Here is a 23,454-nt window from a genome sequence, read left to right as displayed (position 1 = left end):
GGTTTCATCAATACTAGGATGAACAGAAATGCTGTCAATGGCCTCTCCAATTACAAAGTCTAAACAGCATTAAACTTTCATGGGGGTTCAAAGCAGATTTCCATTTCTTTTATCCCTCAAAGTCCTGGAGGGTTTTCTCCTTAAAGTTTTGTATCCCAGTACACACTTTTCACGATTTGTATGACAGTATTACAAAAAAGGACTGCAGTGGTTTTGAAAGGAAATGATAACTGTAGTACTTATTAGGTCTTTCACACCACTATATTGTTGACTGTTTCTATTATTTTGTTCAACATATATGTATGAATGAACACATACATGCATGCATGCATACACACACTTGAGACATCTCTGAATACAAATTAATCACATGAATTCAAGTGAGGGAAAAAAGTGTTTATTTTTTTCCTCTTTTAAAACAGTACATATTAGTGTAACATCCATGTCCTATGCATTAGCTGTAAGTGCAATGTCTAATGGGAGGATTACATAGCTGTGAGAAAATTATTACCAGAATTTAGGAGCATCAAAATACTTAAAGCAAGGCTATATTGCGTGGGCACTAATTTCATTGGAAACATGTTTTAAATTTACAAGCTTATGGTTCCAGTAGTATGACAGTCTACAGCCATATTCAAAGTAATCCCAGATGTAAGCCATCTTCTGAGGAAATGAAAAAACTGATTCTCCCATTTTGGTGATCACCTATGAATATTTGAAACAGTAAAAAAAGTAAGTCCTAAAGTGTGCTGTTGGAATAATTTCATTCAGACTGTTGTAAAAGCAAGTGCTAGAGGAAAAAATAAAGACTACTTTATCACCCTCCTTGATTAAATCCATCCTTGTAGAATCCAACATTATCTCTTTTTAAGTAAAAAGTAATAAGTAAGTAAAAACTATATCAACTGACTTCCTTTTAAAAAAAACATTTAACTCCAACAATGTGCATCCATCTGGCTTAGAGCAAGAATCTCTTCCTCTAGCTCTTCTCCATCATCATGAAATCGGTCAACAAATGAGCGAATGAGGTCAGCTGCACTGCCGGCATATTCCTGAAGTTCTATGGTGTCTCCTGTGAAGCAGATGTTTAAAGACAGGAAACATCAGTGCAGGTCACTCACAAAGAAACATACATTCAGTTGGTCACATCTTGTCTTGATTACCTGGCAGCCCAATAATAATAATACCGATTACTTAGTCACCAAAAAAAAAATACTTGAGGCCTACAATGAATAGTTAGACAATTTCCAAAAAATGCCAAACTATTAGATGTGTTAATTGGATCTTAGTTTTTGGTTCCTGGTTTAGCTTGTATTGTGTATTGATTAACTAGCAGTTAAGGATTAAATGAATGGATATATTGAAAAAAAATTATTATAGCTCTGAGTTAAATTAATTATATGAAAAAAAATTGGGGAATAGGTAAAAATGAAATCTATCTGTATTAGAGTTTTCCTGAAAGAAATTATAAAAATTCTAGTACACTAGTGGTAGTTTCTTTTTGATGAACAAAAAATGAAAACAGGAATTACCATAAAAAAAACCCATAAAAAAAACACACCTGAACAATGGAAACCTTCATTTCTGAAATGATTTACTTGATTATGCTGCTCTTGTACTGCTGCTTGTGTCTCTTTTATGTGTATCATATTTAGTTACAATATGTTAGCAAGGTTTGCTTAAAACTGCACTCTCATATTAAAATGAAGTACTCTGACACAGTACACACAAGGACTATCTTCTCCAGCACCTGTGTTTCCAGAAGCACCAACTGATACAGTTAAAGAGAAAGCAAAGAAACAAGACATTTCGCATGAAACTGCAACACAGATCTGAAAACAAAAGAGTAGGCTTGAATGTCTTTAAAATAAAAAGTAAAGGGATGTGAAGCATCTCTGAATATTTTACCGATGGAATTTATCAGTATTTGACAAATGGACAGCATTCAACACATGTTCCTTTTGTAAGAAATTTTAATAATGAATGATAATTCATTATAAAAATGCTGTGTTAATGGACATTACAGAGTTAAATGCAGAAGTAAATATATTTAAGCAATATTTTCAATTAGAAGCATTCTAATCTCCATTATTACCCAGCAGCCCTACTGCAAACATCACCCAGAGCTAAATTTAGATGTACCCATGTGTTGTGTACCATAAATGAGTGTTCCAGTCATACTAATATTAAAAGAATTCACCAAGATAAATGAAGTCAAGTATTTTTCTGATTAGGTTTAAATGACAACACTTAATATTTGAAAACTTGACACAAGAATATCGTAATGAACGTTCCATTGCAACTCCAGCTCGCATAAAATACTTTAAGTCCATATTTTGACCCAAGTTTTATATTAAATAAAGCTTGCTAGCTTCTTATTTGACTGTGTCTGAATATATCATTTATTATTACATTAAGGACTAAGCCTTAATTAAACTAAGGAAGTTTGAATTTGAAATCTGTACGGACCTAAATGTTAGTATTTAGAACGTATTCTATGGAGTTTCCATTAATTACCTTGAACTCTCGTATTGGCTTGGACAAACATCTTCCGAGCCTCCTTTCTTAGCAGGACCGTTTCTCGAAGAGTTAGGAACTTTTCTGGTTCACTGTCTGTTACAGAAGAATAACCTTCGTATAGGGCACGTCCACCCTCAACATCTGCTGTAGACTTGTGGATCTAGAAAAAAAGTCACAAGTGATTGAAAGAATTTTTGAGATGTTGGAATACCTGAAAAATCAGGTCATAATGAAGTTTTCCTAAAACGTTTTTTCCTGGAGGTCATTCTGGTTTTACATTTAAAACATTGAAAAATCTATATTACAGACATCTTTCAAAATAGGCCTTATGGACTAAAACACAAAAATAAAAAATAAAGACCAGTGATCTAATAACATTTGCTAAATAAAAACATACTTTATTATGGCGCATTTCCATAGAGATTCATGCATTCCATTTCAAATTTATGCTTTAATTCTCTTCAATTTGTTTTGTACAGTAGTTTATTTGCAGAGTTTAACTACACTATTTTTTTTCAGTTATATTAAAGGAAAATCAGTGATGATTAAACTACCATAATTGGACAGAAGGTGAACTATATCACAGCCAATATGTGAAAGTAAAACAATTACCATATGCTCAAAAGTCACAAGTGATTGAAAGAATTTTTGAGATGTTGGAATACCTGCAGTTTACGGAGGAATCGCTCAATAGCAGGTTTGCCGACACTCCTAATCTTTGTTCTGTCCAAGGAGATAATGGCATCTGGCTTACCATCTGATCCAACAGTATGCTCTAGGGATACTAAGCCTTCATTTGCCTCCAGAAGTACACGCAGTATCACAAAGCGAGCCTGCATATGTGCCTAAAAGAATGAATTAAACATAAAAATAAATAAAAACTACATATAACAAGTACATAAAGACATATATAGCCCAAAAAGAAAAATGACATAAGGATCAATAAGAGTTTGTGGCTTTAAACATATTTTAAAATTTATATTCCTACTAAAGTAATCTAGTTGCACATTCTTCCAATAATAAATAAAATAAAGTTTAAAATGTTTCTAAATACAAGTTTATTACAAGTACATTCATACAAATTAAGGCATATAGCACTTACATTTTTAAAATAAACTTGTTAAATCAGAACAGTTTAATTTTTCTTTAAAATTCCTTTGGTTTCTGCTTCTTACCTGTCTCCAGGTCTTATTTACTGGGGTGTAAAATTCAAGGGCCAACACTCCTGCTCTCACCATGTTCAGCCAATTAATATAAACTACATCCTCTGCATCTGATCCTTCTTGACCAAAGATGCTAGAATGAAAAAGAGAGATTTGGTGGAACATTCAAATAAACATTAACAGAAGAAACACTAATTTCTATATATTAGATACATTCACCTGCATTTACCTCAGATTACAGTACAGTCTAACACTGCATTTTGCAGTTTTTGCATACCTGCTTTCCACAAATGCACAAAAGTAGACAAATTTGGCATTTTAATTGAAATGTGCTAGTTACGTCTTATTTAACCTAATTTACTGCTGATATATTTCACATAGTTTTAAAATTTACACAGATTAAATATTGGAATACAAATTCAGTAAAAAAATTGTATTTCTGAAATGTGTGTTTGTCTTTCTATACCTCAAATTATACAAGTTTTACTTTAGTGTTCAAAATAGTGCTGTCTGAGTATTCCCTTTATATAGTATAAGAAATGGACTTTTACTTTGGGCATACACTCTTTACATCTGTATAATAATAATAATAATTACATTTTATTTATATAGCGCCTTTCCCATGCTCAAGGCACTCACAGAATATAAAAAAAGAACAGCAGGGTATCTATACTAATCAAAGGCAAAGCCCTCACTGACTCATCACTAATTCTCCAACTTCCCATGTAGGTAGAAGGCTGAAATTTGGCAAGATCATTCCTTACAGCTTCCTTACAAAAGTTAGGCAGGTTTCATTTCGAAATTCTACGCATAATGGTCATAACTGGAAGCTATTTTTCTCCATATACTGTAATGCAGTTGAGCTCGAAAGCCGTGGGGAACAGAGTTTCGTGTGACATCATCACGCCTCCCACGTAATCACGTGAACTGACTGTCAACGCAGTACGTAGAAAACCAGGAAAAGCTCCAAAAAGCGCTGAAGAAAACATGTATTATATAATTGAGAAGGCAGCAAAACAATAAGAAGTGAGCCAGTGACATATACAACCATATTCATGAGTGCTGCTATTTCGGAAACAAAGCACGGTGTAAACCTAAAGTTTAAGTTAAGTTCATGCCCACGGGTAATGCGGGATACAAGTTTAATGAGAGGACGCAGGATATAAACGAGAGTTTTGATCATTTTGTAACTAAGTTAAAATTGCAGGTGAAGGGCTGTGCTTATGCAAATTCTGAGAGACTGTGTTTGTGGGGGATTGACAGTTAAGGCAGGTGGGGGAGTCACGTCATCATCTCCCCTCCCATTCACCTCATTTCGCTCTGAGCTGAGCTCCGCAGCCAACGCAGTCTTACAGAAGTGACTTTGTGACGCTGCTACCAAATACTCACAGAAAAATCCACAAGTTAATACACACGCTGTCTCTAGAGTTTCTCCACACTGAATCCTCCAGGTACTACTTACAAAAGGTTACATTGACAATCGTGTTATGTTATTTTTAAAATGTTTAATTTTCTTACCACAAGCACAGCTGAGAAGCTTCGATGCATGTGCTCCATAACGCGTTAAAAAATAATGCATTTAATCACACTTTCAATTCCAAGCAAAGGGGAACTTCTGTCAATGCACGATTTCCTGGTACACCGATTACATTGATCAGCACTTCCCGATTCATTTTACCCTCGCACACCCTTGGTTTGAGAAGAAGTATGAAAAAATATGAGGTTAACACAGAAAAACAGATCACCAATTGAATCTTTATGAATAATCGATTCGCCATCAAGAATTGTTTTGGTAAAGCCATACTCGGTGTAATCCTCCTTCCATTTTATAAATTTTCCACCACTAGCCATGATTAAATGAACGGTAAAAAAGTAAGAGCGCGAGGGTGACTTATTCAGGCAGGCAGGCGACGCTCAATAGCTCAATTTGGATATAAGTAGGTTCTATTTAGTCCCCAGAAATATCTTTGGTAGGAATGGAAGTTGAATTTAGTCTTTAAATTTCTATGGTAAAGAAAAAGTTATGCAATGATGACTAAATTTAACTATATAAAGTCAAAACTTGTATATATAAAGTCATTCCCGAATATATAAAGTCAAAACTTGAATATATAAAGTCAGCGTCGGTATATATTAAGTCAAAACTTGCTTCTGAATATATAAAGTCAAAACTTGAATATATAATGTAAGCGCTGGAATACATAAAGTCAAATCTTGAATATATAAAGTCTGCGTCGGAATATAAAAAGTCAGCGCTGGAATATCCATCCATTTCCCAACATGTTGAATCCGACCACAGGGTCACGGGGGTCTGCTGGAGCCAATCCCAGCCAACAATGGACGCAAGGCAGGAACCAATCCTGGGCAGGGCACATGCATCATTTTCAAAACATTAACCGAACAGTGTTTTTTTAATTTATTTTTCTGAATAAGTTTTTGTTAACTTAGTTCAGTTCAGAGTCGTTTCAATCAATATATTTTGACTTTGACTTTATATATTCAGGAATGAGTTTATATACTCCGATGTTGACTTTATATATTCTGACGCCGACTTTATATATTCAGAAAATCAATGTACAGTATGGCACCCCATAGTATATGTGTGTATGTGTATATATATATATATATATATATATATATATATATATACATACACATATACACACACACACACACACACACACGTATATGCCAGCAACACTCATGACAATGACAAAACAATTACATTGTCAATCATGTTACGTTATTATTAAAAAGCCTTCCTGAACAGATGAGTTTTAAGTTGTTTTTTTAAAAGAATTCATGGAGTTAGCTGATCTAATTAATTTCGGTAGGTCATTCCAGAGTCTGGGCGCTATACAGCTGAAGGCCCTGTCACCCATGGAGTGTAGATTAGTGTGGGGCACAACAAGATTGCCAGAATCAGAGGACCTTAGTGGGCGGGCAGGCACATAGTGATGGAGAAGGTCAGTGATGTAGTTTGGCGCGAGGTTATTTAAGGCTTTGTAGGTTATTAGTAGGATTTTATATTCGATTCTGTAAGGCACAGGGAGCCGGTGAAGACGGAGCAGGATGGGTGTTATGTGCTTGCTGCTGCTGGTTCGAGTAAGGACTCTTGCAGTAGAGTTTTGAATAAGCTGGAGCTGTGATATAAGATTAGAAGGGGCACCTGCCAGCAGCAAGTTACAATAATAGATGCGGGATGTAATAAAAGCATGGACAAGTTTCTCAGCTTTAGAAAAGGAGAGGAAGGAGTGAACACGGGATATGTTACGGAGGTGAAAGTAAGCAAGTTTCTTAATGTGATTTATGTGGAATAAGAGAGGGAGGAATTAAAAATGACACCCAGATTCTTTGCAGTAGAGGCAGGTCTGATGAGCTCATTTTATTAAGTTGCATTTTAATCCCAATTTGCAGGAGTGCAGTTTTGTTGCAATTTAATTTTAAAGAGTTCTGCTCCATCCAGGTTTTAATTTCACTAAGGCAGGTTGTGAGCTGAGAAAGCTCTGATGAAGTTCCACTTTTAACATTGAAGTAGAGTTGAGTATCATCTGCATAAAATGATAGCCCAGTCCATAGTTACGAATAATATGGCCAAGGGGAAGCATATAGATACAGAAGAGGGCCGAGGACAGAGCCCTAAGGAACTCCTTGTGTGACTGGCACCGAGCTGGATCTGCTGTTGCCAAGACTAACAAACTCTTGCCTATCAGTCAGATAGGACTTGAACCACTGGAGGGCAGTGCCAGAGATACCCAGCATGTTCTCCATTCTGGACAGTAGAATGTCATGTCTGACAGTGTCAAATGCTGCACTGAGGTCTAATAGAATTAATATGCTGGTTTGTCCAGAGTCTGCTGCCATAAGCAAATCATTGGTTACCCATAGCAGAGCAGTTTCACAGCTGTGCTGCGCCCTGAAACCAAATTGAAAGGGTTTCATCAAATTATTTAGGGGTTAAGTAATTGGTGAGCTGGGTGGCTACAACACACTCAAGAGCTTTTGACAGGAAAGGTAAGTGGGACATAGGCCGAAATTGTTAAGATTGTCAGCATCAAGACCAGACTTTTTTAACATTGGGGTTACAGAAGCGATTTTAAAAGTGAGCGGCACAGAGCCAGTGTCAAGGGATGAGTTTATTATTGTTGTAACAGTCGGGATTATGGCAAGGCAGGATTTAAGTAGTGTGCTGTCGATGGGGTCCAGTACACAAGCAGTCGGCCTCATCTTACAAAGCAGGTTATTAACAAATGCAGATGTGACTGGTGAGAACTTAGAGAAGGAGCTGGATGGAGTGGGAAAACAGGGAGAGATATAAACAGATGATGTATTTATGTTAGTTGAATTATTTAGATCTTTAATTTTGTTACGGAAAAAGTGGAGGAATTCCTCACAGACTTCAGTAGAAGAGGTAGTTGGGCCAGATGTGGTTTGAGTAGTTTATTAACTACAGAAAACAAAACCCTTGGGTTATCGTGGCCACTTTCTATTATTCTGCCATAGTGGGTGTTCTTAGCAGCAGTTAGTGCTTCTCTGTAAGCTCTTTGGTGGTCAGAGAAAGCCTGGATGTGCACGGTGAGGCCAGTCCTACGTGACATTCTCTCAAGGCGTCGACCAGCTGCTTTCATAGATCGCAATTCTGAATTATACCAAGGAGTTGAACGTTTAAAGGAAACCTCCTTATGTTTTAAAGGAGCTGTTTTATCTAATGCTGAATGAAGGGCTGAGTTATAGTGGTCAACAAGACTATCTAGTGTTGACGGAATAGGTGCAGACAGTAAAAGATCAGAAATGGATCCAGAAAGGATAGAGGGACAGATAGTTTTAAGGTTTCTGTAAGAAATTTGTCGTTTACAGTTAAGAGGAGGGAAAGGCAGTGAGACAGTGAAAAATACTGCTTTATGGTCACAGAGTCCCAAATCAGTGCTGTAGATGTTGGCAACAGATAGTCCAGATGTGCAGATCAGATCCAGTATATGACCACCAGAGTGGGTGGGAAAATCAACATGTTGTGTCAAGTCAAAACAGTCCAGTAAGGATAGGAATTCATTTCTCAGTTTAGATGTAGTAATGTCAATATGGATGTTGAAATCACCAAGAAGGATAATTCTCTGAGAATAAGAGCTTAGGTGGGTTAAAAGTTCAATCAGATCAGATAAGAAGGATGCATTGTATTTTGGGGGACGATAAAGAACAATGAGTGAGACAGGACCCGATTCCGTTATTAGTTTAAGAGCCAGGCACTCAAAAGACAGTGGACAGTCAATTGGGATTCGTTTGATATTCAAGTCTGCTCTGATAATTACTACTAGCCCACCTCCTTGTCTAGAGCTGCGAGGTTTTGTATGGAAAGTGAAACCAGGTGGAGTTGCCTCCTTGAGAGACGTAAATTCGTTCGGTTATAAACAAGAAAAGCTTAGTATTCACATTTAAATATTATTTGCAGATTTTCAAAAATGTCTGACTCATTCAATGAATGCAATTCATTTTTGTAAACAGACTATATTGGCCAGTAGCCCTTCTGCAAACATTAATGCTCACATCACAAAGACTCACCTCGAGCTAAATAAGACATACTGAAGTACTATTCTTTGTGTACTGTATATGCTTGCCAACTAGTCATATGTGCCTATATGGGTTGTCCTTAAATATCCCAAATGATGCACTTGTTAGATGTAAATATGTACATGAGCGGGCCCTGCCATGGACTGTCAACTCTTGGGAAATTTGCTGCCTTGCACCATAGATTGGTGACTAGGATAGGTTCTAGCCCCCAATGCCCTCAAATAGATGGAGCTGAGCGAAGAATGTTAACTTTTTATCACTGCTCAATTTATCAGGATGTACTATTGTGAACTGCTGCAGTGGTGACACTGCATTTCATATTATTACTATATTAATTAAGAATAAAGATTTTTTTAATAGTTTAAATTCTACCAATAGTCAAACAGAAATCCACCTTTGATGACTTTTCCATTTTGGACACTTTATAAAAAGTCAGAGTGGGTGCCAATGTTCTACTGTGGAGAAAAAAAAAACAAAAAACCACCAACTGAATACTCATCACCCATCTGAAAATTGTACAGTATGACCAGGATAACATTTAACATATGCATTAATGTAACAAATGCTTCCTTGGTGTTAAAGTGGCTACAGCAGAGAGTAAGGAGCCATCTCAAGGCTAAGTTACAGAGCTGGAGCAGCTTGAATGCCATCTGTATGGCAAGATGGCACATAAAGAAAGGTTTCTAAACAACATAAAAATCTAAGCAATGAAAAAGACTGGACCAATGGACGCATGATCTTCAGAAATAAACCTTTGTTAATTGGAATCATTCTAGACAACACTAACTGACCCCTGTCTCTGACTATGGAGTTTTGACAAATGTTCCTTACTTAACCACTAAGACATGACTGTTTAAACATTACATTAGACAGCAGATTTAACTTTAAAGTTGCAAGCAACTCACATCCATGGTATGTAACCATATGTTTAATTTTTAATTCAAATGGATTCTCCTATATATGACACTCCTAAATGCATTACAGGAGCACCCAAGGGATTCATATTAAACGTGCGTGTGCGCATTAAGTCTATCTTTTTTTTGATAAAATCCACATACAGCACTTTTATTCAATTTCAATCAACAATCTTTATTGTCTTCAGGCAGTTTTGAATGTCTTGGATTTGATTTTACAGGTTCTTCTACCATTGACAATACTCATTGAATAAACTGCATCAACCTACAAAGAATTCATTGTTACTATTTATTTGGCTTCACACATTTTAAGATGGCTATTTTTAAGTTTATAATGCAGACATTAGACGTGAAGACTTATGGCACAAAATTATAGACTTGGTACTTGAGTTTACTTCAAGAATTTGAGACATATCACTTGAGACTTCCTTATTATTTGAAGTTTAAGACATGAGACTTGCTTGTGCAAAAACCTGTAACCTGCCCAAGTATTAACATCTGCAGTATTCCAAATCATTGTTAAATACAAATCAGTAATGGTTTTATCTTTTTCTTTGTTTCCAAATACTGTAAACAGTTGTCAGGGGAATAAGTAAGACTATCTTGTTAAAAGGACTAGGGAATGCCTTACAGGAGTCAAATGGAGAAATCCTAATTGGCATTTTAAGAGTTTTTATGCAAACATGTTGGATAAACGGCAACTGCAGGGGATCATTAACTCTCATAGAGTGTCTGCTATGAACAGCGGGGTAAAGATATAATATTGGTGAATATAAAAACATATAGGCATTTCCCCTTTAAGTGTATGTTAGAGTTCTTGGGCATCTTGAATCACCGGAAGTTGTCAGAGGCCTGCCTGGTATCTCCAATAATTTATTTCCCATACCACTACCAAGAAGTAGATTTACTGTAGGTATAGCCTGGACGTAATCCAAAAGAGGTTTTAACAAGTCACTCTCTATTCTGAGTCTGGCGTCAGAAGCATGTTTCTGTAAAGAGAATTAGAGAGACACCAACTGAAAGGAGCTACAGGCAGAGACGGTAATGCTTTGGGACACAGAACGTCTGAAGATTTTTATGTATATACTGGAAGTGGTAAATTGGGAATCAAGGATAACACCAGTGAGAATAGTGTGCAGATAGATAGATAGATACTTTATTAATCTCAAGGGGAAATTCACTGAGACTCCTGTGAATTTTTGTTCACTCTATAGCCATGTTTTTTTTTTTTTTGTTGTTTACTGCGATAATAAATGAACTAATTCTTGCAGTACTTTTCACTTCCTTTTGGGACTTTACATTGGACGCTAACAAGGAAGCGCCATCCTATGTAATATTCAAGTACAACTGGTAAAGCATTTAGAAAACAAATGGTATATAAGCAGTTGAAAGTGTACACACTATAGTGCTTCAGAATTTATAAGTTTAGTCAACTTTTTGAACACTTTTTAATTGGTGTCACCTCATTTTCACAAACACTAAAGTTTGTGTAACAACACCATGTCATTCTCAAACTTGCTTAATCCAGCAAATATTGCATGGGGTGGGAACAAAACCTATTCATAAGCTTCCACGTTTAAAGTTAATAAAGCCTAAGAGGACATGAAATGCTAAACATTCATATTTTAATCAATTAATGCATACTGCACTCATGCTAAATGGCTTTACTCATGGCCAGGCTCTTTTGCATTATACATCACGTTATAACATATAGATAACAGTTATTCATTCATAAGCTCATTTTAAAGCCATATGTTTTAACTGCCATTAAGGTTAACATAAGACTTGTAAATAACAGAGGTAAACACAATGCAACTTTAAATAAATAAATAATGCTTTCTATCCACCACAATATATTACATTTTTTTTTATTATTGAAAGACTATACCAATATATCTTGTGACAACAGTGAAACTCACAAGTGGGAGGTTTGTTTGTGGTGCAGGGCATATGATGAAATGTGAGATTTGCTTGTCAATTTCTTAAAACAGGCCAAAATTCATATCTGGATAATTGTTTTTTTTTTCACCGGCTTTTACTTATGGTGACAAACATTTATTTTAATGATAATGAATAATTAACAGAATTAATCACACACATTTTTGTGTGCAGGCAGACTCTCATGATCATTTGTTATTGCTTTACAATCTTTCAGATAAGGAAGATGGTGGCTTTGCAGTACAGTATTAATATTAACTGATCCTGGCACGGGAGAGAGGCGACGTGATTGATATTTAATTTACACATGCAAGAAAGAATTTCTGTAAACCTACTGCCCCCTTTCATTGTCTGTCTGTTGGAATTTGGCACATTTTTTCTTCAATTAAATTTGTAAGGACAGTTCAATTTTTGCTGAGATATCTTGAATAGAGAGTGCAGGACAAACCTTTGAAATTTCAAAATCTCCCATTGTACATAATTGGTGAATTTGTGATTTTGACCATCTCAAAAAATAAAGAAATATTGTGTGTGACTTCAATTACAGAATAGTTTATTGTTCCAATTTTCCTTGACAAAGGTCACTTCAACTTGTACATTTTCTTCTTTTACTAGTTCAATGGCTACTTCTGACAGCAAAACAGATCTCTAATACGAGTTAAATACTGGATATGGGTTGCACAATCAAGCTGCTTGTGTATCACTTTACTTCTCCTACTGCTTACGGTAACTTAGTTTTTGCCTAGGTTTTTTTTTTTTATTAATGTTCACAACTATCTAGAAATGAATGTAAGAGGACTGGAATTATGTAAGTGTTGCTCAGGTTGCGCAGATTTGTACTCCAAATTTAGGCTACACTAAAAAACAACTTCATGGCGGTATTTTGCATACATTATAATAACTCCGTATTTCTCTGGTCTGAAATAGCCTACAATTTTGCCTTGAAACTTCCGCAGGGATTTTCTCTCTCCACTGGATACGTCTTTCAAAAATATTATGTTTAAGTAATTTCGAACTACAATAAGTCACAGACCGCCCACAACCAACAAAAGGAAATCAATTGATGACATTACTGGCTAAAATGACAATATTTTAGATAATAAATTTGAATATAAAAATAATATTTCCATTATTAAAAGAAAACACTGACACAAATTCTCACCTTAGTACTCGGTTATTGAGACAGAGGTACAGACCAACGCATTCTGCTCTGCACTCTTCATAGGTTGAAGCAATGGTCGAGAACTTACTGTCCCAAGTTTCACTTCCTTTGTACCAGCTTGAAACCTTAAGGGAAGAAACAGGGTAAAATCATCTTCATCTGTTTACCTTTAAAATTAATGTGGTTATAAATATTTGTATTATGAATATATTATGGATTACACAGGGACTACTTTTTAGTTTTTTGTTTAAGCCCCGATGTTTAGCAAGTTAATGTTCCACAGAAGTGTCTTTAGACCTATTGACAAATGTAACATCTCCATTACCGTGTTTGATTATAGGATTTGAAACTATATACAGTGGGATGCAAAAGTTTGGGCAACCTTGTTAATAGTCATTATTTTCCTGTATAAATCGTTGGTTGTTACGATAAAAAATGTCAGTTAAATATATCATATAGGAGACACACACAGTGATATTTGAGAGGTGAAATGAAGTTTATTGGATTTACAGAAAGTGTGCAATAATTGTTCAAACAAAATCAGGCAGGTGCATAAATTTGGGCACCACAAAAAAGAAATGAAATCAATATTTAGTAGATCCGTCTTTTGCAGAAATTACAGCCTCTAAACGCTTCCTGTAGGTTCCAATGAGAGTCTGGATTGTGGTTGAAGGTATTTTGGACCATTCCTCTTTACAAAAGATCTCTAGTTCATTCAGGTTTGATGGCTTCCGAGCATGGACAGCTCTCTTTAACTCACACCACAGATTTTCAATTATATTCAGGTCTGGGGACTGAGATGGCCATTCCAGAACGTTGTACTTGTTCCTCTGCATGAATGCCTTAGTGGATTTTGAGCAGTGTTTCAGGTCGTTGTCTTGTTGAAAGATCCAGCCCCGGCGCAGCTTCAGCTTTGTCACTGATTCCTGGACATTGGTCTCCAGAATCTGCTGATACTGAGTGGAATCCATGCGTCCCTCAACTTTGACAAGATTCCCAGTCCCTGCACTGGCCACACAGCCCCACAGTATGATGGAACCACCACCATATTTTACTGTAGGTAGCAGGTGTTTTTCTTGGAATGCTGTGTTCTTTTTCCTCCATGCATAACGCCCTTGTTATGCCCAAATAACTCAATTTTAGTTTCATCAGTCCACAGCACCTTATTCCAAAATGAAGCTGGCTTGTCCAAATGTGCTTGAGCATACCTCAAGCGGCTCTGTTTGTGCTGTGGGCGGAGAAAAGGCTTCCTCTGCATCACTCTCGCATACAGCATCTCCTTGTGTAAAGTGCTCCGAATGGTTGAACGATGCACAGTGACTCCATCTGCTGCAAGATGATGTTGTAGGTCTTTGGTGCTGGTCTGTGGGTTGACTCTGACTGTTCTCACCATTCGTCGCTTCTGTCTATCCAAAATCTTTCTTGGTCTGCCACTTGAGCCTTAACTTGAACTGAGCCTGTGGTCTTCCATTTCCTCAATATGTTCCTAACTGTGGAAACAGACAGCTTAAATCTCTGGGACAGCTTTCTGTATCCTTCCCCTAAACCATGATGGTGAACAATCTTTGTCTTCAGGTCATTTGAGAGTTGTTTTGTGACCCCCATGTTGCTACTCTTCAGAGAAAATTAAAGGAGGAGGGAAACTTACAATTGACCCCCTTAAATACTCTTTCTCATTATAGGATTCAGCTGTGTATGTAGGTCAGGGGTCACTGAGCTTACCAAGCCAATTTGAGTTCCAATAATTAGTTCTAAAAGTTTTGGAATCAATAAAATGACAATGGTGCCCAAATTTATGCACCTGCCTGATTTTGTTTGAACAATTATTGCACACTTTCTGTAAATCCAATAAACTTCATTTCACTTCTCAAATATCACTGTGTGTGTCTCCTATATGACATCTTTTATCGTAACAACCAACGATTTATACAGGAAAATAATGACTATTAACAAAAGTTGCCCAAACATTTGCATCCCACTGTAAAAGTTTCTATCCTCATTTTTACTTATGTCACGTTTGATAACAAGTCAATGTGATTTTTATATCAGAGTTGCTTCCCTTGAAGTTTATGTCCTAGGTACACTTGGGTAAGGATTTGTTGTTCACTATGGTTTCAATTTCCCATAACACATACATTTTTTTCTTTTAATAATTTGCCACAATCTTGTTATGCTCTTATAGACACACACACACACATTGTGATTGTTACATTACAATATTTGTTCTTAGACACAGGAATGTGGGTGCATTTAACAAGCAGTTACAATATTAAAACACCCTAAAGCTATGAAAGGAAAGTGGAAGTCTTTTAAATTTGCTATAGTAAACCAACTCACCAGTTCTCCTGTCTCTGGATTTCTCACATTCTTGGAATCAAAGTTGAAGTTTCCCTTTTCATCCTGAAAATGAACAAGCAGTAATCAAGAACGCTCACCAGAATATCTGAGCAAGATACAACTATCTTGGTTTAGGCCAACTGGTAGTAGTTATGATTTTAAAATCCCTGTGGTCTTTAAGTATTTCAAAGGATAATCATTCTCAAACTTTAATTTTGAATTATTTCATCTTGAAATAAAGCACCTGCTCCTTTATGTCTATAAAAAATATAACATTAAACAAAATATGTAAAAAAGAAGTGACGTGCATACCTCAACAAAAAGCTTCCCACTGCCATGTCCTAGAAGTTCATGCAAGCCCACTTGCACCTCAAATGATGGGTTCTTCAGTTTGATATAGAGATCCTGTGAAAAGGAACGTTCTTTTATTATTTAACTGTTTGTTTTGTACCATCTTTTAAAGCACCATTAAAACACTACTGCATCAAATCAGAGCAAACCTTGTCCTCCTCCCTCAGGAATGTCAGCTTCTCTTTTTGTGTGGCTGAAGCCACTGCCAACACATTGCCGAGAGACACATTCTTAAAGCCTTCTGACTGACGGATGCAATCATCTGAAGCAGTGGAATACAGAAGGAACACAGATTTCTCCATATCGCGGTACTAATAATTAATAAGTTATTTCTAAACGTGTTAAATTGAATACAGTGCCCTGAACACATCTGTGTACTTGCATAGAAAAATTAGTATTTCCTCCATATCAATCCAAGAGACATACAAAAAACATGAAAAGAATTTCAAAATAATAATATCTGATGCAAAATATGTTATTTGAGAAAAAGGTAAACCCCAAAAAAAGGAAAACACCACACAAACCAAAATCAGGAAATAAAACTGCATATAGAATGTAAAGATAACTAAAATAATTATAATGTTGCAGTTTCCAGAAAAATAATATTTAACTAAAAACAGCTGAAGAAGTGCAAGACTCACAGTTGGGGATGCTGATGCCCACAGGAATTCCGCTGCCAGCAAAAGTGAGTACATCTAGCGAAGTGAAATCTGGCTTGAGAAAACGATCCTTCTCAAACTGTGTGGGCCAAGGCAGCTCTGGCAGTAAGACCTCTGCAGAATTTACCAATTCAGCAAAGCGGGCACTCATTGCTTTATTCACAACAGCTACAAAACCTGGAATGGGAAGAAAAAGGAATTTCTTTCCATCAGCATTAAAAAATGTTACCACCACCAAATGAAAACAAAAAACTTACTGTCTGCAGATGTGTGTAACTACAAGAAACACACATCTGGACAATTGTAACATTTTCTTCAATTAAACATCTCCCAAATTATACAATTAATACATTTAAAATAACTGACAAATATGTATTGTGTGTATGTGATTTTTGTATTAAGTGATTTGTGATAATGGAAAACAAACTGCCTCTAAAACCTTAATGTGTTTATAGTACAAATGTAACATTTTTAAAAACAGCTTGGCTAATAATGAGCATAATCTTGCTGCACTATTACATTATTTATTTTATATGCGCAAGACATCTATTCATAATTTAGTAGAACTGCTATTGACTTTAGCTATTGTGGCTAAATAACCTATGGTGCACTTTAGACCTGTATAAAATTAACAGTCAATAATGTTAATAATAGATTTTATTAAGACCAGTCTTTTTGACTGTTAATGCAACAATTCTGTAAAGTGGTAGTTTATAGAAAACTGTTAAAACTGTATTCCCTGCTTCAGGCTTGGTATAATAGCTCTGACATTAACCAAGAGGGAAGGGAGAAGAACAAGAGAAAAAAAATGCTACCAATGAAGTTTTCAGTTAACAGAATTAAATCACTTCCAACATGGTTTTCAGCTCTAGATAAGTATATTGTACTAGGAAAGTGTCAAGGGCACACAGATGCTGGTATTCAAAATAATTTCACATACTGAACCTGTACCTCTACTGTCAACCCAGGTATTAGCTTCCTTTTCCCCCCATTTCATCTATTGAAATTTACAGTTAAGACCCATTTAGTACAGGCACTCCACATCTCTAATGACAGTGAAGCTGTAACAAATGTTAAAACTTTAAAAGCAGTTGTCAATTCAAGTGGGCCATTGCCATGAGGGAAGAAGAAAAGATATAACCAGATAATAAGCATCTAAAAGTATATAAGAAGATGGCATAATGGTCTTCGCAGTTCCTGTGTCAATGTGTGTTTTACACTGGATGCAGTATTTTAACTCCCACATCCTAAATATATCAGTTCTGTAACTGGGGACTCTGAATAAGCCTGGCATGAGTGAGTGTATGTATTTGTCAGTGTGCCCCAGCCAGGACTGATTTTTGTCTAATGTCCAGTGCTACTGGAATAGACTCCAGCCCTTGTGATCCTCAACTTTGTAACACAATAGCAGATACATGGATAATTCATTTTTTGTAAAGAAGAATAAAATTGTTCAAAACACAGGGTGTAGAGGATGTCTTTGATGCATGAATCATTGTAACGCTATAACAAAATATTTTAGTTTTCCAAGATTTGCAGTAAAATGTCATCAGTATTTGTTTACTATCCAAATGATAATCTATTGCACACAGCGATATGTGGTTCTGCTCTCCTAGGTAACCAGGCAAGAAGACTAAATAACATTACTGTACTTCCTATCAGTGTCTATTCTTTAAAATATTCTCTAGGAAACATAACTAGCACATATCATGAATAATACAGAAGTGGCATTTCATGTCACCCTTTCACCCTAAAACATGATTTCCAGGTATATATTGCTTTACTTCATAAAAAAAGCAATTCCAATGTGCTAAATGCAAAACTATGGTAGATGGATTACACAAAAAGCTAATACTGCAAATATATACATTTTCCATAAAAATGTTTATTGTATCGTAAGAACTCATTACAATATAAAAAATAAATCACTTATGTAGAGCTATAGATATTATTTGTAATATTTATTTTCTGAAATAAGCTAACCTAAAGTAACCTGGCCTCAGGTAGCATTCAGATTTATTCCAGGCTGTACACAATGAGGCTCAATATATTAAATCATTCTGAGATTAATTAAAAAAAAAAACAATGACAACAGTGCAGTGCAGTACAACTTATTGAGAAATGTCCTAAAGTAATAACCTAATTTAATTATTATAAACTCATTCCTGCTTTATCAACAAATTGGGGACACATGCACTCCTCAAATAAGTACTATACACAGTGCAAGTGGTCATACAGTGGGTACAGAAAGTATTCAGACCCCCTTCAATGTTTCACTCTTTGTTATATTGCAGCCATTTGCTAAAATCACTTTAAATTAATTTTTTTCCCTCATTAATGTACACACAGCACCCCGTATTGACAGACAAAAAAAAGAATTTTTGAAATTGTTGCATTTATTAAAAATGAAAAACTGAAATATCACATGGTCCTAAGTATTCAGACCCTTTGCTGTGACACTCATATATTTAACTCAGGTGCTTTCCATTTCTTCTGATCATCCTTGATCACCTTCATTTGAGTCCAGCTGTGTTTGATTATACTGATTGGACTTGATTAGAAGAGCCACATACCTGTCTATATAAGACCTTACAGCTCACAATGCATGTCAGAGCAAATGAGAATCATGAGGTCAAAGGAACTGCCTAAAGAGCTCAGAGACAGAATTGTGGCAAGGCACAGATCTGGCCAAGGTTACAAAAAAATTTCTGCTGCACTTAAGGTTCCCAAGAGCACAGTGGCCTCCATAATCCTTAAATGGAAGACGTTTGGGACGACCAGAACCCTTCCTAGAGCTGGCCGTCGGCCAAGCTGAGCTACTGGGGGAGAAGAGCCTTGGTGAGAGAGGTAAAGAAGAACCCAAAGATCACTTTGGCTGAGCTCCAGAGATGCAGTCAGGAGATGGGAGAAAGTTGTAGAAAGTCAACCATCACTGCAGTCCTCCACCAGTCAGGGCTTTATGGCAGAGTGGCCTGTCGGAAGCCTCTCCTCAGTGCAAGACACATGACAGCCCGCATGGAGTTTGCTAAAAGACACCTAAAGATTCTCTGGTCTGACGAGACCAAGATAGAACTTTTTGGCCTTAATTCTAAGCGGTATGTGTGGAGACAACCAGGCACTGCTCATCACTTGTCCAATACAGTCCCCACAGTGAAGCATGGCGGTGGCAGCATCATGCTGTGGGGGTGTTTTTCAGCTGCAGGGACAGGACGACTGGTTGCAATCGAGGGAAAGATGAATGCGCCAAGTACAGGGATATCCTGGACAAAAACCTTCTCCAGAGTGCTAAGGACCTTAGACTGGGCTGAAGGTTTACCTTCCAACAAGACAATGACCCTAAGCACACAGCTAAAATAACGAAGGAGTGGCTTCACAACACCTCTCTCTGTGACTGTTCTTGAATGGCCCAGCCACAGCCCTGACTTAAACCCAATTGAGCATCTCTGGAGAGAACTAAAAATGGCTGTCCACCAACGTTTACCATCCAACCTGACAGAACTGGAGAGGATCTGCAAGGAGGAATGGCAGAGGATCCCCAAATCCAGGTGTGAAAAACTTGTTGCATCTTTCCCAAGAAGACTCATGGCTGTATTAGCTCAAAAGGGTGCTTCTACTAAATACTGAGCAAAGGGTCTGAATACTTAGGACCATGTGATATTTCAGTTTTTCTTTTTTAATAAATCTGTAACAATTTCAAAAATTCTTTTTTTTGTCTGTTAATATGGGGTGCTGTGTGTACATTAATGAGGAAAAAAAATTAATTTAAATGATTTTAGCAAATGGCTGCAATTTAACAAAGAGTGAAAAATTGAAGGGGGTCTGAATACCTTCTGTACCCACTGTATATAAGAAACTAAACCATCCCAGAAATACAGCTACACATCTTGACAGCACAGTTAAACTGTCACTTTAGCATTTTGTGGTCTTCTAAGTACACATGCAGAAACTGATGTGCTCACAACAAACAATGCACCACATCTCAAAGTCAAACTTAGGTGCACTGTACTAGCTGCCTGGAAAAGTGAAGTGATTATCCATGTGAGAAAGGGAAGGTGTTTTACAAGTCCAGACAGGAACATAGCATACCTAAAATAAACTGTGACACAGTTTTATATGAGAAATAAATCACCAATAAAAGCTCACTGGAAGGAATAATATATAATGTATAACTTTTACATGACAAACTAAACAAGAAACAAAAACTGTTGCACCTTCAAACTCTCCACGTGAGCCAAAAGGATCTCTGTAGCTTTCAATAAAGCCAATGTGGCTATGGAGAAGAAAGAAAATAAAATATATCAATAAGTACAAAAATGCAATCACTACCCAAACCTAATAAAAATTTAAAAATCTACTTGACTGTATCCCAGGAACTTATTCTCCTTTTTACAAAACTTTAAAGTCTTGAAAACATATTTTATATTAAAATATTTCACTGCATTTTAATTCCAAAAGTGAAATCAGAGTCACAATCTCTACTGTGCCTTAGCCAGAACAAGCATGGTAAGGGAGTGTGAGGTAATCACTGTAAATAGAATTAAAAAAAGATTAATTATGCTTGGTCTTGTTTCTCTATTAGTCTAGCCAAAGAAATTCTCGATACCTAAAAAAGGACCTAGGACTCCGATTATCAGAAATAAAGTCCACTATAATGTTATTTGCAGTATTTGCATACAACTGGTAACAAGAAATCTTAATTTCATCCTCAAGGTGGCATGCATAAACCAATGTATTAACATATAAATAGTGAAGAATTTATTTGCCCAGCAATGGAAGCACAGGCTTTTCAGAAACAGTGGTCTTGCAGTTTACCTACTGCCATATATATCACTCATTTCTTAAATTGTTTAAAACAACTTCAGTTACTTTTGGTATTCTAAAGATAACAAAACCCTAATGTCAATAATGTCTTAACAGAATATGCTAATCAAATATGAATGCCACTCCTTTGAACTCTCAATACCTTTCCACAATAGGTCCTTTATCTCTGATCCAGTAACGAGAGCCCTGTTTATGTGCTTCAATGGACCCAAAGAAAAAGCTTTGCACATACTCCTCAAGCATATGTTCTTCATTTTCATTAGCTGCATAGGCCTGTGTGCATAAAAGAGAACAACAGATGTCATCTGGACACCAACATGCAATCAATAAAAAGACTACTGTAAGTATTATTTACATGTGCTTTTTTATTTCTCTACTCTCACTTGAATGAAATACAGACAATTCAAAGGGGACCTGAGATGGTCATCTCTCCAATAATAAACTATTAAAGATCAGCTTAAGCATGTGTGCATTTTTGGTTTCAGATTTATTAATTATACCATAATAATCACTCTGGCCCCTTCAGAATATTATATTTAATATATAGAACATATTTAGAACTACAAACAGATATCTGCTGATGTGAAAATATAACTTTAAAGATGGTAGACTTCTGTCCCTTTCTAGCTTTCAAGTGTTATTAATGTATTAGTCCACAGCAGTGCCTTTTTCCCTATAGTGTAGAAAACCTGATGTGGGGCCACTCTCGTTGAGGTTCACCAGAAACAATTTAACACAATACATTCTGGCCACATTGTTTTGATCTGGATATTTTGATGGGGAATAAAAAGAATTAAATGTAGAATATTAATTATTTCTCAAAAAAAGTTTCCAGGGGAGCCATGTTCATTGCATTTCTAGAAAATTGCTAGGATGGGAAATATCATAGTCGAGAACAGTAGTTACAATGTCACAAAATGAAGTATGGACATTGTTCTCCCTAAAAACCTTTATACATCACTCTCTTCTTCTACTTCAAACTAAGTTTTGCTGACCTTGGCTTTTTTAAGACAGTCCACCACTCTCTGCATAAGAGGAGCATAGTCACCGCGCACCACTTTGAACAAAGTTCCATCAAAATTGTAACAGCCACACTTATTGTCAACATCACCATCAATAGGACATTCTGAAAAAGAGGAATGATTTCACAAACACAGAACAAAATCATGAAAAAAATGATGAGAACTAGAAATTAGCAGAATGAATAAAAAGTATGCATTATCAATACTTTATTCTTTTTGCTGTTTAATGATCTATATACAGCATGTCACTGCATACGCATAACAAAAAATAAAATGCAGTCCTAAATTAAAATATAGAATATGTAATCTTTAAGTTTGCAGAATGATACTAAAATGTTGTTTTTGAGAAATTAAATGGATAGCTAGTTAGATAAGAAATACTTTAAATGACTGGGTATGATGAACGGAGGCATTAAACAGTATGAAAATCCCACAGGGTAAAAGAAAGCCCCAACAGTGCCCAGTGACTAAAAGTGCTCCAGGAAACACAACATGAAGAGAATAAGCAGCACTAGCCAGAATGGCCCCACATTTTTCCATATCTTTGCTTTTATGCATGCCTTAATTTATAGTTCATCTAGATGCGAGTCATCCTCCGAGTTGGTGTTACTTCCCCAGCAGCTTGAAACAGTACATTGGCTACTATGGACTGGTAGGACGTGCCCAGCAGCTAGTCACACACATTAAAAGGACCCAAGTCCCGTCAGAAAGAAGAGTTTGCTGGTACAGATTCATTTGTATTTGTTGGGTGCAAAATATGGTCTATTGTTTAATATACAAATTTTAATAAGACAAATAAAAGTCTTTGAATTATCAGGCTATCAAAGTGAATAGCTGGTAATATAACAATAAATAAAACACTATCATGAATTATCAACAGGATACTGAAAAGCAATTTTGAAATCCATCACAAATATTCAACAGCCACTGGTTGAAACTACTTCACGTTTTGCCTTCGCCTCATCTTATGTTGCCAAAAAGCTATAATGTGTGGAAATTTCC

At 36.2% G+C, this 23,454-nt stretch overlaps 1 protein-coding gene across 2 annotated transcripts in view; it reads right to left on the bottom strand.

Annotated features, from left to right (window-relative positions):
- Positions 1 to 375: 375 nt before the first annotated feature.
- dpp3 (dipeptidyl-peptidase 3) overlaps positions 376 to 23,454 on the bottom strand; it is a 56,667-nt gene continuing 33,588 nt past the window's right edge. For both annotated transcript variants that reach the window (XM_039769291.1, XM_039769292.1), the window contains exons 7-18: positions 22,426 to 22,556; positions 21,573 to 21,703; positions 20,821 to 20,879; positions 16,592 to 16,786; positions 16,100 to 16,212; positions 15,912 to 16,004; positions 15,600 to 15,662; positions 13,263 to 13,387; positions 3,696 to 3,816; positions 3,186 to 3,365; positions 2,518 to 2,680; positions 376 to 1,072 (exon numbers count right to left, since the gene is read on the bottom strand). In XM_039769291.1, coding sequence (XP_039625225.1) covers positions 930 to 1,072; positions 2,518 to 2,680; positions 3,186 to 3,365; positions 3,696 to 3,816; positions 13,263 to 13,387; positions 15,600 to 15,662; positions 15,912 to 16,004; positions 16,100 to 16,212; positions 16,592 to 16,786; positions 20,821 to 20,879; positions 21,573 to 21,703; positions 22,426 to 22,556 — 1,517 coding nt within the window. In that variant the 3' untranslated portion in view covers positions 376 to 929. The remainder of the gene's footprint in view (positions 1,073 to 2,517; positions 2,681 to 3,185; positions 3,366 to 3,695; positions 3,817 to 13,262; positions 13,388 to 15,599; positions 15,663 to 15,911; positions 16,005 to 16,099; positions 16,213 to 16,591; positions 16,787 to 20,820; positions 20,880 to 21,572; positions 21,704 to 22,425; positions 22,557 to 23,454) is intronic.

Source organism: Polypterus senegalus, chromosome 11 (assembly GCF_016835505.1).
Source record: "Polypterus senegalus isolate Bchr_013 chromosome 11, ASM1683550v1, whole genome shotgun sequence".
NCBI classification, from domain to species: Eukaryota; Metazoa; Chordata; class Cladistia; order Polypteriformes; family Polypteridae; genus Polypterus; species Polypterus senegalus.
Note: the sequence above shows the minus strand (reverse complement) of the source record. Positions and strands in the feature narration are given on the sequence as shown.